The 18423-nt window shown below is 39.4% G+C and overlaps 1 protein-coding gene across 3 annotated transcripts in view; it reads right to left on the bottom strand.

Annotated features, from left to right (window-relative positions):
* LOC100660062 (zinc finger protein 420) overlaps positions 1-18423 on the bottom strand; it is a 41119-nt gene that overhangs the window by 11272 nt on the left and 11424 nt on the right. For 2 of the 3 annotated variants that reach the window (XM_064293227.1, XM_064293226.1), the window contains exons 2-3: positions 16514-16602; positions 15098-15224 (exon numbers count right to left, since the gene is read on the bottom strand). In XM_064293227.1, coding sequence (XP_064149297.1) covers positions 15098-15224; positions 16514-16522 — 136 coding nt within the window. In that variant the 5' untranslated portion in view covers positions 16523-16602. The remainder of the gene's footprint in view (positions 1-15097; positions 15225-16513; positions 16603-18423) is intronic. The other variant, XM_064293228.1, reaches the window with a different exon arrangement.

Below are 18423 nucleotides of genomic sequence, written 5' to 3'. Positions count from 1 at the left end.
CCTAGTGAAGATAATGAGTAGGCAGGTATATGTACAAATGTGGGGTTCGGGGGGACATCTGGATTAGAGAGAGAAATTTGAGAGTCATCACCAAATAGATGATATTTAAAGCTATAGGATTTGATGAGATTACCCCAGGAAATGTCTTGGATAGTGAAGAGAAGGAAAGGGAAAAGGGAAGTTTGAAGATTCAGCCCTGAGGCCCTTCTACATTTTAGAGGTAGGGTACACGAGAAGGAACCAGCAAAGGAAACTAAGAAAGAGCAACCTGTGAGAATGGAGAAAAAAATAGCAAAGTGTAGAATCCCAGAAGGCAAGTGAAGAAAATATTTTGAGGAATGACCAACTGTGTCAAGTGCTAATACATGACGTAAAATAAACTTAACAAAGGTTTTAATGATGCGAGGTCACTGGTGATCTTCCTAAGAATAGTTTTGGTGGAGTAATAGGGCCAAGTTCTGACTGAAGCAGATACAAGAGAACACGGGAGAAGAACTAGCTGGAGAGAGAGAACATGGAAAATTATTTTGATTAATTTTATTGTAAAAAGTACCAGAGAAGTGGAGCCGTATCTGCAGGAGAGTATGAGTATCAAGTGATTTTGTTTTTGTTTTTTCTTTTAAGATGGGAGAAATTACAGCATGTTTATATGCTCATGAGAATGATTATAACAGAAATGGACAAGTTGATGTTTCTGGAGATGAAGACACCAACTGACCCAACAGTGCCCTTAAACAGATGAGAAGAGATGGTGCTTAGAACACAAGTATAGGTACTAGCCTTACACTCAAGCACAGAAAGTTCACCCACCATAACAGGAAAAGATGAAGTCTATGTGGATAGGTGCAGATAGGCGGATTGAGGAGGAAGCCGGGACTTGTAGACGTTCTCAGTGAAATCAGCTTCGATTTTTCAGTGAAATCAGCTCAGAGCAATCAGCTGAGTCAGCTGAGAAGGATTATAATAGTCACACCAATATGCAACAGCTTTTATGCAAATAAACAAAAGCTGATAGATATACAAAGAGATACTTATAAATCCACAGTCACAGAAGACAGTAACATAGACAAGAAATAAAGACAAAGAAAACTAGAATATAATTATTAAGGTAGGCAGACAGATAAAACTGATATCATAACTTACTATCAATTGGCATGAAATTAGAAATTACAGACAAAAACATAGAAAAATACATATAATTCTATAGTAAAGTACTGCTACATAATGTTTGTTACAACAAGAAATAATAATGAAACTTAAGAACCATTTAGAACAACTTTGTGTGAAATCACACAAGATTCAGCTAAAGTTATAGCCAAAGAAAACTTACAGCTTGAAATGCATTTGTTAGAAAACAAGAAATATTTAAAGACAAAGTAAGATTTCAACTCAAGAAGAAGAAAAATAGAAGAGCAAAACAAACTAGATAAATATCAGAAAAAGTAATAAACTAGAATTCAGAAAAGAAAGAAATGGTTAGTAAAACTAAAAGCCATTTTTCCAAAAATACCAATAAATGATATAAAAGATTGGGAACAAATCCAAAACACTGAAAAGGAAAAGGAAGAAAAGAATATAAATACTAAAGAACTTAGAAGTATTTATGAGAAAAAAGGTATATACAACTCATAACAATCAATTGGACAAACTAGAGGAAATGGATAAAAATAACCAGAAATGACAAATGAAGATATAGAAGATCTGGATATACAAAAATAATCATATAAATATTCAAATTTTAGTTCAAAATCTATGTTCCCAAAAGGCACTATATCCTAATGACTGATAGTATTACTGCTAAGATATTCCAAACCATTAAAGAATACATAAAAATATAGAAAATTAAATAACAAAATTGGACAAAAAGAACTCAGGAAAAGTAAACCAATCTGATGAACAAGCATAGGTAAAATTTAAAGAGAAAATAATCTTGATGTTGTCAGGTGCCATCCAGTGGGTTCCGACTCATAGTGACCATATGTAAAAGAGAAGGAAACATTGCCCAGTCCTGCATCACCCTCACAATCGTTGTTATGCTCGAGCCCATTGTTGCAGCCACTTTGTCAGTACATCTCCTTGATGGTCTTCCTCTTTTTAGCTGACCCTCCACTTTACCAAGTATGACGTCCTTCTCCAGGGTCTGATCGCTCCTGATAATATGTCCAAAGTATGTGACACGTAGTCTCTCCATCCTTGCTTCTAAGGAACATTCTGGCTGTATTTCCTAGACAGATTTGTTCATTTGTATAGCAGTCCATGGTATATTCAATATTCTTCGCCAACATCGAAATTCAAAGGCCCCAGTTCTTCAGTCTTCCTTATTCATCGTCCAGCTTCCACGTGCATATGAGACGACTGAAAACACCATGGCTTAGGTCAGGCACAACTTAGTCTTCAAGGTGACATCTTTGCTTTTTAACACTTTCAAGTTGTCTTTTACAGCAGATTTGCCCGTTGCAATACGTGTTCTTCCCTTTGCACGTGTCATTATACCTTACTTTGACTTCTGGAACTGCCCTTTGAAATCTTCTGCACAGCCCCTGTATGTCATTTCTTCTGTTTGCTTTAGCTACTCTAAGTTCAAGTGCAACTTTCAGAGTCTTCTGACATCCATTTTGGTCTATTCTTTCTTTCCTGTCTTTGTAATGACCTCTTGCTTTCTTCATGTATGATGTTCTTGATGTCATTCAACAACTCATCTGGTCTTTGGTCATTAATGGTCAACACATCAAATCTATTCTTGAGATGGTCTCTAAATTCAGGTGGGATATACTCAAGATCGTATTTTGGCTCTCATGGACTTGTTCTAATTTTCTTCAGCTTCGCCTTGAACTTGCATATGAGGAATTGATGGTCTGTTCCACAGTTAGTCCCTAGTTTTGTTCTAATGATGATAGTGGGCTTTCCCACATCTCTTTCCACAGATGTAGTCAATCTGATTCCTGTGTATTCTGTCTGTCCAGGTCCACGTGTATAGTCGCTGTTTATGTTGTTGAAAAACGGTATTTGCAATTAAGAAGTCATCGGTCTTCCAAAATTCTATCATGTGAGCTCCAGTGTTGTTTCTATCACCAAGGCCATATCTTCCAATTACTGATCCTTCTTTGTTTCCAACTTTCATATTCTGATCAGCAGTAATTATCAATGCATCCTGATTGCATGTTCGATCAATTTCAGACTGCAGAAGTTGGTAAAAGTCTTCAATTACTGCACCTTTGGCCTTAGTGGTTCGTGTGTAAATTTGAATAACAGTCATATTAACTGGTCTTCCCTGTAGGTGGATGGACTTGTTGTACTTCAGGGACAGTGTTATACTTCAGGACAGTACTGTACTTCAGGATAGATCATGAAAAAGTTTTCTTTGGCAATGTCATGGATTGAATTATGTCCCCCCAAAATGTGTGTATCAACTTGGTTAGGCCATGATTCCCAATATTGTGTGGTTGTCCTCCATTTTGTTATTGTAATTTTATGTTGAGAGGATCAGGGTAGGAATGTAACATCACCCTTACTCAGGTCACCTCTGTGATCCAATGTAAAGGGAGCTTCCCTGGGGCGTGGCCTGCACCACCTTTTATCTCTCAAGAGAGAAAGCGGAAGCAAGCAGAGAGCGGAGGACCTCATGCCACCACGAAAGCAGTGCCGGCAACAGAGCGCATCTTTTGGACCTGAGGTTCCTGCACTGAGCTGCTCCCAGACCAAGGGAAGACTGATGCATCACAGGGACCTTCCTCCAGAACCGACAGAGAGAGAAAGCTTTCCCCTGGTGCTGATGCCCTGAATTTGGACTTTTAGCCTACTTTACTGTGAGAAAATAAATTTCTCTTTGTTAAAGCCATCCATCCATTTGTGGTATTTCTGTTACAGCAGCAGTAGATGACTAAAACAGATGATGAATGCAACGCCATTCCTCTTCAAATTGTCATTCCCAGCATAGTAGACCATAAGACTGTCCAATTCAAAATGGCCAATACCAGTCTATTTCAGCTCACTAACGCCTAGGATATCGATGTTTATGCGTTCCTGTTTATTTATTTGTTAATTTCTATTGTGCTTTAAGTGAAAGTTTACAAATCAAGTCAGTCTCTCATACAAAACCTTATATACACTTTGCTATATACTCCTAGTTGCTCTCCTCCTGAGACAGCACACTCCTTCTCTCCACCCTGTATTTCCATGTCCATTCAGCCAGCTTCTGTCCCCCTTGGCCTTTACATCTCCCCTCCAGACAGGAGCTGCACACACAGTCTCATGTGTCTACTTGATCCAAGAAGCTCACTCCTCACCAGTATCATTTTCTATCTTATACTCCAGTCCAATCCCTGTCTTAAGGTTTGGCTTTGGGAATGGTTCCTGTCTTGGGCTAACAAAAGGCCTGGGGACCATGACCTGTGGGGTCCTTCTAGCCTCTGTCAGACCATTAAGTCTGGTCTTTTTACGAGAATTTGAGGTCTGCATCCCACTGCTCTCCTGCTCCTTCAGGGATTCTCGGTTGTGTTCCATGTCATGGCAGTCATCGGTTGTAGCCAGGCACCATCTAGTTCTTCTGGTCTCAGGCCTATGTAGTCTATGATTTATGCCACCCATTCTTACTCTTGGGCTCATACTTATCTTGTGTCTTTGGTGTTCTTCATTCTCCTTTGCTCCACGTGGGTTGAGAACAATTGATGCATCTTAGATGGCCACTTGCATTTAAGACCCCAGACACCACTCTCCAAAATGGGATGCAGGATGTTTTCTTAATAGATTTTATTATGCCAATTGACCTAGATGTCCCCTGAAACCGTGGTCCCCAAGCCCCCACCCCTGCCATGCTGGCCTTCGAAGCATTCAGTTTATTCAGGAAACTTCTTTGTTTCTAGGTTAGTCCAGTTGTGCTGACCTCTCCTGTATTGTGTTGTCCTTCCCTTCACCTAAATTAGTTCTAGTCTACTATCTAATTAGTGAATCCCTCTCCCTCCCCCCTCCCCATTTTGGTTTTGATGATTTCCAATTTTCCTAGATTCATACTTCGTACATTCCATGTTCCGATTATTAATGGATGTCTGTAGCTGTTTCTTTTTGTTTTGAGTTGTGCCACATCAGCAAATAAAGGTCCTGAAAGCTTGACTCCATCCACATCATTAAGGCTGACTCTACTTTGAGGCGGCAGCTCTTCCTCAGTCATCTCTTGGGTGCCTTCCAACCTGAGGGGTTCATCTTCTGTCACTATATCAGTGTTCTGCTGCTATTCATAAGGTTTTCATTGGCTAATTCTTTTCAAAAGTAGACCACCAGGTCCTTCCTAGTCTAAGTATTTAAGGACTGACATGTCATGATCAAATAAAATTTATCCCACAAATGGTGGATTAGTTCAATATCAGAAAATATATTTACCACATAAAGAACTTAAATTATAAAAAATATAGGTTTTTTTTTTAAGAAATGCAAGAAAAATTTAATATATTTCAAAGTCCATTATCATAAACTAAAACCAGAATGTTTCTTCCTTTAGCCTAATTAAGGCTACCGACCAGAAACCTATAGAAACAATAGATTTAACAGTTAAACTTTAGAAGCACTCCCAGTGAAGTTCGAAAAAAAAAAAAAAAGGATACCACCTGTGAAATGGTGGTAGTAGTAGCAGCAGCATCAAAACCTGTCTAAGTTCAGGAAGGGTAATGTCCAGAATCAGTCCAAAGCTGATTTCCATGAGGTGTAGGTCAGACATATCTCCACTCTCCAACCTTTTTACCAATTTTGACATCAGCCATCTCCTTCCACAGTACTCTCTACTTCTCTGCTGGGTTCAATAATCCATTGCAACAGCCACACAGAACTCACAGGCCATACTTACATTTAAGTGCTTTATTAAGGAAATACCAGGGTACACCTAGGGATCAGGATGAACAGGCTACATCTCAGGATCAGAATCAGGAAGCATGTAGGCAAAGTCTCCCTTCTTCAGTGCAGAACAGCTCTCTTAGATCTTGGTCATGCAGGCTTCCTCTCAGCCCAAGGATAGGCTCCTCTTGGCCCTACTCTCTGTCACTACTGACTCTGCCACTGGGCCCCTTTGTCACTGTCTTACTGTTACAGCCCTTGAGGGGTATTACAGCTCTTTTAGGAGGTTTCTTGCCTCCTTTCTCTCTTCTCTCTTGACTTTTCTCCTTTGTGCTTCTTCCTGCTTCTTTCTGTCTCTAAAACCTCTGTGGGGCTGGCTGCATATATACACTACTCCTTGTGAATTTCAAGGCAGCCCTCCCAGCAGGGCCACAAACTGACCAATCCCTTCTCAGTAGGCCACGGACACTTCACTTAAATAGTAGGCTATAGTCGCCTCATTTTTATAGTCCATAGTCACTTTATTTGCATAGTATATTGACCAATCACTGCAAAGTGCATACCAATCCCAGGTCAGGCTGCAGCCCAGGACCAAAGGATGTCAAACCAAGTTGTTTACAGTTTACCCAGGAAATGTCAATCAACCTAGACAAAACTAACAAACCACCTGGGATAGAAAACTAGGGCAAAGATAACTCCTCAGGGTTTAGGTGAAAAATCTCTCAAGCTGTTTTTCCAAAGAATCAAGACAAAAGGCCACATGAAGGAACTTTCACAACACCAACTATTTGCTCTCAAATTGTGCTAGAGGTCCCACCAGTTATATAGTTTTAAAAAATGGTATAAATAGAAAAGGAAAAAACATTTTATGTAGAGAGCAAAATTGTCTACCTAGGAATCCAATATTATCCACTGAAAAGCTGCTAAGTATTTCTGTAAGGTTACCATCAATTTACAGAAGTCAATAATTTGTCATATATATATACGGGGGAAAAAGGAAAGGAGAAAAAACCCTGTGGGAAATTCATTGCATAAGAGACCCTATGTATGCAAGAAACAGCAGAGCTAGACCTGTTCCTCAGAAATGAAAATTGTTGAATGATGCATATAATATAAATGCTTGAAATATATGAAAATATAAAATCAAAAGTATGAGAAAGTATTAACCATTCAGAAAATGCCATAGAACAAAAGATTTTCATTCATAATGCCCAGAAAATTTATAAAGTGCTGAGGAAATTACTTAACAAGAAATGTGTAAGAACTTCAAAGAAAAACCAATGAAACTTTACATAAGGACATAAATCCAGATATAGCATGTTTAAGACAGAAGGATTCAATATTATAAATATGTAAATGGTACATCAGATTTCCTGAAAAACACCAAGAAATGCTGGATAAAATAAGACAAACATCCTTTTAAAAGCATGGCCAAGCTTAAAAGAAATTCGGAATATTCACGGGGGACACAATGAAGTGGCAGCCAGAAACTAGAGAGGTAAACATGCTCTCAAGCCACAGCTACCCTTGAGAGTTTGCTGACTTCAGCTTCCTAAAAGTTTGTATCTTAATGGTCTGACAAAATCCAGAAGACAAGGCCATGAGCCCTCAAAAAGTCAGGGATTAGAACTGACTCTCTTCACAAAATTGGAACTATCTAAGGCAAAAAAAAAAAAAAAAAAATTTTTTTTTTTTTTTAAGGCCTACAATTTAGGGAAAGGGAAAAAGTCCACCTGACTGCAAAAGAAAGTGACAAGGAATTTTTCAGACTTGGCCTAGACTCTCAATGAAAAGGAGAAAAAAATCCTATGGATAACTCATAATTACATATTGCATGCAAGTAACAGCCAGAAGTAGACTTGTTCCTCAGAAACAGATATTGTCAACGCATATAACATAAATGCTTGAACTATACGAAAATATAAAATAAAAAGCATGAGAAAGGGACCATGTAGAAGCAAAAAGAAAAGGAAACAGATCTGAGAGAGGGAGTAAATACCAATTTCTGTACAAGAAATAATATAATCAATTGTACTAAAATCCTAAAGAAAAAGTCTTAAAAGCAACCAAAGAGAAAATACAGATTACTTACAAAAAGAACAACAATGAGACAGATGGCAGACTTCTCAAGAGCAACAATAGAAGCCAGAAGACAGTGGAATAATATCTTCAAAGAGCTGAGAAAAAAATAGTTGTTAATATACAATTTTATACCCAGTTACATCATCAGACAAGAATGACAGTGAAATAAGATTATTTTACAACAGCAACAAAAATAAAAACTGAGGGCATTTACTAGCAATAGGCCTTCACTAATGTATTTCAGGATAAATAAAATGATTCTAAAAGACATGATGACAGAGGAATAAAAGACAAAACAAAATCCGTTGCCATCAAGTCAATTCAGATTCATGGCAACCCCATGTGTTACAGGGTAGAACTGTTTTCCGTAGGGTTTAGTTGGCTGTGATGTTAACAGAAGCAGATTTCCAAGTCTTTCTTCCTTTGGGCTGCTGGGTGGGTTCAAACTGCCAACCTCTTAGGTTAGTAGTTGAGCTCAAACTGTTTAAGGAATGGTGTGCAAATTAAAGGATAATCATGTGAACAAACTGAAGCAAATTTTATCATTATAAAATAAAAATACTCCTCATTTTGGGGGTTAAAAAAGGAAAGAGAACTAAAATACCAAACAACGATAATATGTTAGATGGGAGAGACTGACCAAAGTTAAAGCATTCTAAGATCCTTATATTGTCCTGGGGAAAGGCAGACAGTAACTTTAGACTTTATTAAATTAAGAATGTATTTGGATAGTGAGACCAACAGGATAATGATAATGATTACATGGCCAAAACAGGCAGAAATACCCCCAAAATATTTAAACTCACCAATAATCACAGGGATATGTCCATTTTTAATCTATGAATTGACAAAAATAGTTTTAAGTGATAATATTCAATGTTGGTAAAAGTGTGGAGAAAGAAACAGTCATACACTGCTTTTACCCTCTTGACAAGAATTTTGTGACAATGAACTACATATTTGACATAGAAATGTCAGTCTCTCCTCTCTCTATGGAACCTTGACTCACTGCCACAACAGTCACCCGTTTATTTCACATTGGACACTCTAGTTTATATATGTTATTTTTCAACTTGTTGACCATAAAACCCTTGGTGGTGATGGTGGTGCCGGGCAGAGTTTATTGCAAGATTTCTGCAAAGCGGTATGCAAATCAAATATTGTAGTGCACTGAATAAACGGCTTTGCATTAAATATGTACATGAGCCCAAACACTATTACAATGAATGAAATCTACAAAATTTCATTTGCATTAAAATGAATTATATGGACATCATAAAATTTTAAGGGTAACCATTAAAGTATACAAATAGTGTATATCTCCCAAATTAAACAAGGGGGGAAATGGAATTTTTACAAAATCGTTTTCAACTCATATAAGGAAAGAGATTTTAAAAAGGAAGCGTAGGGGAGGATAAAAAGAGTAAATGAAAAGCATAAAATAGGAGGGAAATAAACCCAAAGGTATTGGGAATAACGATTAAATGAGGTGAACACACAAATTTAAAAAACAGATTCTCAGATGATACCAAATCTCAGTGGTTACCAAACATGTCCGAATACTTGAACAACCTACAGAGATTGTGATTTAATTGGTCTTGGGTGTGGCCTGGGCTCTGAACTATTTTTTTTAAAGACCTCCAGCTATTTCTGAAGTGCACACAAGTACGTATAAGCTTGGAAATCACTCCCACATTCTTTGCCAAAGTGGTTATACCAATTGATACTTTCACCAGTAAGCTATAGAGCAGTTAAAAAAACAACTAGCTTCACTGTGATATTATTCTCATACCTACACTCCATCCATTAAAATGTTCAATGGTTTTTACTACATTCACAGTTATGCAACAATCCCCACAACGTAATTTTATAAGTTTTATCACCCCAAAAAGAAATCCTGTGCCTACTAGCTATCAGTCCCCATTCCCGCACTCTCCACCCACTCTTTTGCCTCCCCCAGACCTGCACAACCACTAATGTACTAGCTGTCTCTACAGATTTGCCTATTTGAGACATTTCACGTGAATGAGATCATACAACCTGCAGTCCTTTGTGACTGGCTTCTTTCACTTAGCTTAAGTAAAGGTACATTCGTGTGGTAGCACGAATCAGAGCGTCGCTCCTTCTTATTGCTGAGTAATACTGAACTGTAACAGTATACCACATTTTATTTATCTATTCATCAGTTAGACATTTGGGTTGTTTTCATTTTTTGCCTACTGTGAATAATGAATATAGACCGCTTCTACCTCCAAAGGTTGCCAACATTTGGTACTGTCAGACTTCTTAATTGTTGCCAGTCTAGACAAAGAGCTGACATTGAGTTGACTCTGACTCATGGTGACTTCATATACAACAGAATGAAACCTTGCCGGGTCCGGTGTCATCCTCGCAATCACTGGCATGTTTGAGTCCATCGTTTCAGCTGTTGTGCCAGTCCTTCTCGCCGAGGGTCTCCCTCGCCCTCCCTGGACCTGTACTTAACCAAACATGACGTTCTCTTCCAGTAACTAGTCCCTACTGATGATGCTCCCAAAGCACGCGAGTTAGGCAACGTTCTGTTGTGATCCGTAAGGTTTTCATGGGCTAATTTTCAGAAGCAGATTGCCAGGACTTTCTTCCTAATCTGCCTAAGTCTGAAAATGCTGCTGAAAGCGATACACCATGGGTGATCCTGCTGATATGTGACATACCAGTAGCACAGCTCCCAGCATCACAGCAACATGCAAGCCACCCAAGTATGACAAACTGACAGATGGGTGGGTGGTGGTTTGCCAATCTAGGGGGTGTGACGTAATTATCTCACTGTGGTTTTAATTTGCATTTCCTGACTGCTAATGAGGCTGAGTACCTTTTCATATGTGTAGTGGCTATTCGCGTTTCCTTCTCTTTGAACTATGTCTTTCACCATTTTCTTCAAATGGGTTATTTATCTTTTTTTTTAATCAATCTGTAGAAGCTTTTAATAGTCGGGACATAATTTCATTGTTGGCTATATGTACTGCAAATATCTTCACCCAATTCATGGCTTGTCTTTTTTACTTTCTTTTAATGATATCTTTTGATAAAAAGAATAATTTTCATATAGTCAAATTTACCAATATTTGATCCTTAAAACTTTTTTTAATGTAAGGTTTATTCTGAGCAGTTATTCTATATGCATTGTAGGGAGACTATTTTGATTCCAGAAAAAGCAAATGGCTTGAAGAAACTAGATACAAAGAGGAAGGAGAAATATAGAAGATCAACAACTGGCTAATTTTAATATGATTCATTGAACCCTGTCCTCCCTCCTTTACTGAGATCAAACTGATATCAGGTCACATGATGGCCTCTAGCCCTCTACCCAGCCATGTCTTCTGAAATTCAAATTTAGTAAACCTAGCTTCAAACAGGGAAGAAAAGACTAGCAGCAACATTGGGTGAAAGAAAAGCCCCTGGCAGGATCAGTCCCGGTCAGGGTCATCCACTGTTTTACGAAAATGTCTAACTGCTTGCCGTCTTTTTAAATTTAATTAGTTTATTTCTTTTAAGACTTCTCAGGCAAATAGTTTATATCTACATCTAATACTTCCAATGTCTGAAGTTTTTAGCCATGTAAATCTTTTTCTTTAGATTCTCACTCACTCCCCTGTGACCTGTTTCCTTGTGGGTTTGCTCACCTTCTACTGACCCTAATGTGTGAGAACTCTGAAGGCCTCCTGCTTTCCTCCAGAGAGGACTCGCATTTGCTTCGGCCAGGAGTCAGAGGGCATCACCTTAGAGAATAACATTTCAACTTGCTTTTTTTATTGCCTAACTCTGTCTTTACTTCTGGCTAGTTTATCGCACATTCTTCTTTCGACTGTGTTTTTACACCTGTTCCTCCTACCAGTTCATGCCGCCCCGAGGCCTTGATACCTACGACCCCATCTGCCTGGATGCTGACAGCAGAGGGTGGAAGACGTAACCCTAACTTACACATTCTACATCAGCACATCACGTTCAACTGTGAACAACCCACAGTATTGGTATGTGTCAGTTATGGGCTCCTGGGAAGACTCCCGATGACTCTGTTCCCAGCTCTAAAAAGCTCAGGAAATGTGAGCTCTGGCCACGTCCTAATCCTCAGCCCAGTCAAGACCAACTCCCGTCTTCTGACCAGGAAATGGAGATTAAAGAGGGGCTCAAAGTTTTCTTATGTGTGGTTTCATTTACCATCCTTTTCTATCTTATCAAATCAGAGAACTTGCTTTTGTTCCATTATGGGCTCCCTTCGTACAAAATAGGCCCTCAATAGATGTATTTTGAATGAATGAACACATTTTTAAGAATGGAGACAATTATATAAGTTTAAGTAAATAAAACTCTGGAAAGGAATTTACATAACAGTGTTGTCACTAGGGAAGAGCAAGAGCCCTTCCTTTCGCTATTATAATAAAAGGCTGGGAGGGAGAGGAAGTTATGATCTGGAGGGATCTCTTAGGGGATCATGCTAAAAAGCTCTTGCTTTTCTCTGGAAGTCTTTTTCCCACACAACTTGGATCCTTCAGGAAGTGTGCCAACCAATAAATTTAAGAAAGCCTTCAGAGGAAAGAAGGTTGAAGGGTCAAAAGACATTATATTCCAGTGACTTGAGGAGCACAGGGAATAAAGTGATCATCTAGGGGGGAAAATTAGTTACTGAGCTTTTAATTGACATAGGCTCTGTCCCGTATTATTTTGCTACAGGAAAAACGAGAGACTTCATTAGACAATCACAGGTTCTTCCTGAGCCATTTTTCGATAAAAGGTGATTCCGGCATATTCATCCAAGGTAAAGGGCAAACTTCCTAAAATGTAACATCCAACCACAAAGCACACGTAAGAGAACGTGTCTGTGGTTTGTAAAAGACTGTGCTCGATGAGTCGGGAGTGAAATGTAGCCATCCCCTCTATCACTATGTACATGCGATAAGCTCTTCCGATAGTCAGAAAAATCATAGATTTCTACACTTTTATTTTGTTGCTTTTGATTGGGCCTGTGGATTATTTTTGGTACCTCTAAGCAAATTTAAAGGAGCCCCTAGTGGCGCAGTTGTTAAAGCGCTCAGCTGCCAACCAAAAGGCTGGCAGTTCAAACCCGCCAGCCACTCTGCAGGAGAAAGATGTGGCAGTCAGCTTCCGGAAAGATTTACAGCCTTGGGAACCCTATGGGGCAGATTTACCCTGTCCTATGTCACACTGGGTTTTTTGTTTGTTTGTTTGTTTACAGGGTCGCAATGAGTTGGAATCGACTGAATGGCAGTGGTGGATTAAGCAGATTTAAGCCACGGCATTCTCAATTGCCTCCTACACATGAGAAAGCTAGACAATAAGTAAGGAAGACAGAAGAACTGATGCATTTGAATTATGGTGTTGGTGAAGAATATGGAATACACCACGGACTGCCGGAAGAATGAACAAATCTGTCTTGGAAAAAGTACAGCCAGAATGCTCCCTGGAAAGGAGGATGGTGAGACTTTCTCTTACATACTTCGGACATGTTATCAGGAGGGACCAGTCCCTGGAGAAGAATATCATGCTTGGTAAAGCAAAGGGTCTGCAAAAAAGAGGAAGACCCTCAATGAGATGGACAGACACAGTGGCTGCAACAATGGGCTCAAACACAGCAGTGACTGTGAGGATGGCACAGGACTGGACAGTGTTTCGTTCTGTTGTACACAGGGTTGCCATGAGTCAGAGCCACCTAGACGGCACCTAACAACAAGAAGATTTATACTGTAACAATGCATAGACTTGTTTTTCTGACAATATTGCAAGTGTCTAAGAATTCAAATCTAGCTCCTTGATCATCAAGGAAGACAGGTAATTATAAGGCAAAGCTAAGGCTTTTTGAAGGACAGAGAAGATAAAGGTGTTCTATGAAGCCATGATGTCAGATGGATCCTGGCTGAAAGCAGAGAATACCAGAAAGATGTTTACCTTTGTTTTATTGACTACGCAAAGGCATTCGACTTTGTGGATCATAACAAATTATGGATAACATTGCAAAGAATGGGAATTCCAGAACACTTAATTGTTCTCATGAGGAACCTTTACATAAACCAAGAGGCAGTTGTTCGGACAGAACAAGGGGATACTGATTGGTTTAAAGTCAGGAAAGGTGTGAGGCAGGGTTGTGTCTTTCAACATACCTATTCAATCTGTATGATGAGCAAATAATCCAAGAGGCTGGGCTATATGAAGAAGAAGTGGGCATCAGGATTGGAGGAAGACTCATTAACAACCTGCGTTATGCAGATGACACAGCCTTGCTTGCTGAAAGTGAAGAGGACTTGAAGCACTTACTAATGAAGATCAAAGACCACAGCCTTCAGTGTGGATTGCACCTCAACATAAAGAAAACAAAAATCCTCACAACTGGACCAATGAGCAACATCACGATAAATGGAGAAAAGACTGAAGTTGTCAAGGATTTCATTTGACTTGGATCCACAATCAACAGCCGTGGAAGCAGCAGTCAAGAAATCAAAAGACGCACTGCATTGGGCAAATCTGCTGCAAAGGACCTCTTCAAAGTGTTGAAAGAGCAAAGACATCACCCTGAAGACTAAGGTGCACCTGACCCAAGCCATGGTATTTTCAATTGCATCACATGCATGTGCAAGCTGGACAATGAATAAGGAAGATCAAAGAAGGACTGCCGCCTTTGAATTGCAGTGTTGGGGAAGAATATTGAATATACCATGGACTGCCAAAAGAATGAATAAATCTGTCTTGGAAGAAGTGCAACCAGAATGTTCCTTAGAAGCAAGGATGGCGAGACTGCGTCTTATATACTTTGGACATGTTGTCAGGAGGGATCAGGCCCTGGAGAAGGACATCATGCTTGGCAAAGTACAGGGTCGGTGGAAAAGAGGAAGACTCTCAAGGAGGTGGATTGACACAGCGGCTGCAACAATGAGCTCAAGCATAACACTGATTGTAAGGATGGCGCAGAACCACACAGTTTTTTGTTCTGTTGTGCATAGAGTCACTATAAATCGGAACCGAGTCGACAGCACCTAACAACAACAACATGAAGCTATTTGTTTCTACCTGCAGTTATTTCAAACCATTCCCTTGAGAACAAGAAATTCAGTTCATTACTTAAAATGCCACCTTGAAATGGAGTAAGAGAAAGCAACCATTCTAAGGGTAGATGCTGAAATGCTAGATAAGATATCCTTACCTAGTGACACCAAGTTGCTGTAGTTCTCCAGCATGACATCTCTATACAAGTCCCTTTGAGCAGAGTCCAGGCATTCCCACTCTTCCTGAGAGAAGTCGATGGCAACATCCTTGAACATCACTGATCTCTGGAACAACAAAGATAAAATTAGTTGTTGAAATCGAGAAAATGATTTTTCAATGGAAGGGGAAATGATAGAGAGCACTTCACAAAGAAACAACAAAGCAAAGAGGCTGGGAACCCTCTGAATGGGCAAGAGACAGTGAAGTGGTTAGTGCTTCTCAAGTGCCAACACGTTCCTGATTATTCCTGTTGCTGTAGATATTTCCTGCGTACAGAAGATCTCATTATGCACATAAGTCTTGGAATTAATAAAGTAAATGCGGTATCTCAATTTAAAAAAACAGCATACATAACCAGCCTGTATCTTGTATATCACACATTCTCAATAAATCTAAGTTTCTCTCTTCTTCTCTATTTAAGGAATAAGAAAAAAATAACTAGGGAAATCTTTCTATGAAATCTTATAAAATATGATTTTATATTATGAAGCCTCAGGTTCACCATTATATCAGAATTTTACACCATAAGCATTTTCCTTGTCACGAATAATTTAGTAAATATTTTTGTTCCTGGCTATAGATTGGCTCCATACAATGCATGTATCTGAATTTATAATTGCTCATATTTGAACATCTCAGGTTACATAAAAATATTTACGTATTTCTTAGTTCTGGGAGTTTTTAATTCTTAACAAGTTATGCATGTGAGTGACAATCTTTCTTGTTACTATTCATCACTCCTGAATGTACCTTTTCCTTGTTCTAAGCAATAGAAGGTAGAAAACAGAATCCGAAATTACATACTGTAGGTCAGCACATAATGTTCAACCATACAATTATCCATATTATTAGTAGTCATCAAATATGGGTCCCCTGAGGACAGAGAAGATTCCAGATCTCTCTGTCCTCAGCCCCTTATCACGTTATTACGTTCCCAATCTTAAAAAGCTCACACAGCGTGTGCTCTTCCCTTGTTTTGAGCCTGGTCAGGACCAACTCCTTTCTTGTCTAAACAGGAAACTTAGATCTAAAGAGAAGTTCGACGTTTTCTTATGTGTGGTTCCATTTAACATCTTTCTCTATCTTATCAAATCAGGGACTTTGCTTTTTTCTATTAGTCCTAGTCAAAATGCTGAGTGGACTGTTTAATAAAAAGGTTAGCTAAGACAGATGCATGTAGGGAAGCCACTATCACTTACAAGATGATAGTGAGGTGGGGTCAGAATGGGACAAATTGGGAGCACATTCCTGCGTAGGGGTCAGTTAGGAAGAAAGTTTGAGGAATAATGAATGCAAACATGCAGACTCTGAAAAACAAACTATTTAAAGAAGGCATGAGGAAACACCAATTCACCTGAGCCATGATTTTTAGAGCCAAAGGAACTCATCAGTCCTCTTCTGGGTTCCCATCTCAGAGAAACACAAAGCTGTGAAAAGGCAGAGCTGGGCAGGAGAAAACAAGAACTATGAGAGCAGGCTTTTTGCGAGACACCAAATGATCAAGAAACAATTATCTTTGTTGCTGCCCTCTTCCTGACTCTTGTTCTCACCTCTAACCCTAAAATATATGCTAAGCAGAGAGATTAGAGAGTCTAAAAAATACATAGGTGGTAGTCCTTACCCCAAACTCAATGCTCTCCATACACCAAAATAAATAAATAAATATAACAACTTCTCTATCATTTCTGAAGTGAAACTTACAGACCACATACTATGTCAAAAGTAAATTAAGATAATGAGCAACTGTTGTATTTCAATATATTCATCATATACACAACTACTTTAAAAAAAATAGAAAGCATAAATAAATGCTTACAACTTCTTATAATTAATAAATTTACACTTACAAAATAACAATATTCAACTAAATATTGCTTATACCTTTTCTATGTGTATAGATTCAATGGAAATACATTATCTCCAAATGGAGATTTGATATTGGCAAATCAGATATTACAAGCAGTGTTGGAGGATTCTAGAAACATGGAGGTATAAATAGACCATGGTTCTGACCCTCCCCCACAAATACAAAAAGAAATATAACGAGGAAATGGTGCTTGGTCTTGACGTACTCTTGAGTTGGGGAGCAGAGGACAGCAGCGGGGAATTGCAGACAGGCAAGAAGCAATGAATCGCATATGGCAGGAAGATCGCTTTACCCACCATCCCTGTCCCTCCCCTCAACCATGAGGCCTGCTGGCTACTGTGAACTGGGGAAGCAACCCTAGCAAAAGAGCCTACTTCCCTAACCACCGCAGCCCCTGTCTGTACAAAGAGACAGGACCCCTAAGCTTCTGCTCTAAAATCAACACCTCAGATCTCTCTGGGGATCTGTTCAGAAGGTGCTAGCACCTACCCCACCAGGACACTGTCGGCTGCAAGCCTGCTGCAAACTGCTAAGAAGGCCCCTGTAATGGAGTCTGTTCCCATACTCAATGCTCTACCTGCCTCCCTGCACACCCCATAACTGAGACCCCTTAACCAACAGGACAGGCTTTCTTGGGGGTCAGTTCAAGTCTATCTGTCCCTGCTTCTGGTTGGCATTGAAGACTACTGACTGAGGCTGCTATGTGCTAGGAAGCAGGTGTCTTGGGTGGAAGCAGCACTCACAGCCAACGATCTACTGGGGAGATACTGATAACAAGGCAGACCTTCCTAGGGGTCCAGTAAGAGCATAACCACCCCTCCTCAGCTGGGTCACGGGAGGCTGCCAGGCTGCTGCAAGTTGCTACAGAAGGTGCACTACACAGTGGAGTCTGCTCCCATAGTCAGAACTGTAGAGCACCTTCTGCAGCAATTTGCAGCAGAAAAAAAGATGCAAATAATGAAAATATGAAATGAAAGATGGGACATTACAACTGACCTGACAGGAATAAAGAGAACTATGACAGAATATTATGAACAATTGTACAGCAACAAACTGGATAACCTAGATGAAATGGACAAATTCTTAGACGCACACAACCTAACCAAACTGACTCTAGAGGAAATAGAAAATCTCAACAGACCCATAAGATGTGAAGAGATTGAATCGGTGGTCAAAAACCTTCCCTCCAAAAAAATTCTGGGCCAGATGGCTTCACTGGGAAATGCTACCAAACGTTTAGAGAAGAATTGACACCAATCCTGTTTAAACTCTTCCAAAAGATCAAGAAAGAAGGAACACTCCCTAATTCATTCTATGGAGTAAGTATAACGCTGATACCAAAACCAGATAAAGACATCACAAGAAAAACTACAGGCCAGGATCCCTTATGAACGAAA

This window comes from Loxodonta africana, chromosome 11 (assembly GCF_030014295.1).
Source record: "Loxodonta africana isolate mLoxAfr1 chromosome 11, mLoxAfr1.hap2, whole genome shotgun sequence".
NCBI lineage: Eukaryota > Metazoa > Chordata > Mammalia > Proboscidea > Elephantidae > Loxodonta > Loxodonta africana.
The sequence above is the reverse complement of the archived record's forward strand: the minus strand, read 5'-3'. Positions and strand labels throughout refer to the sequence as shown.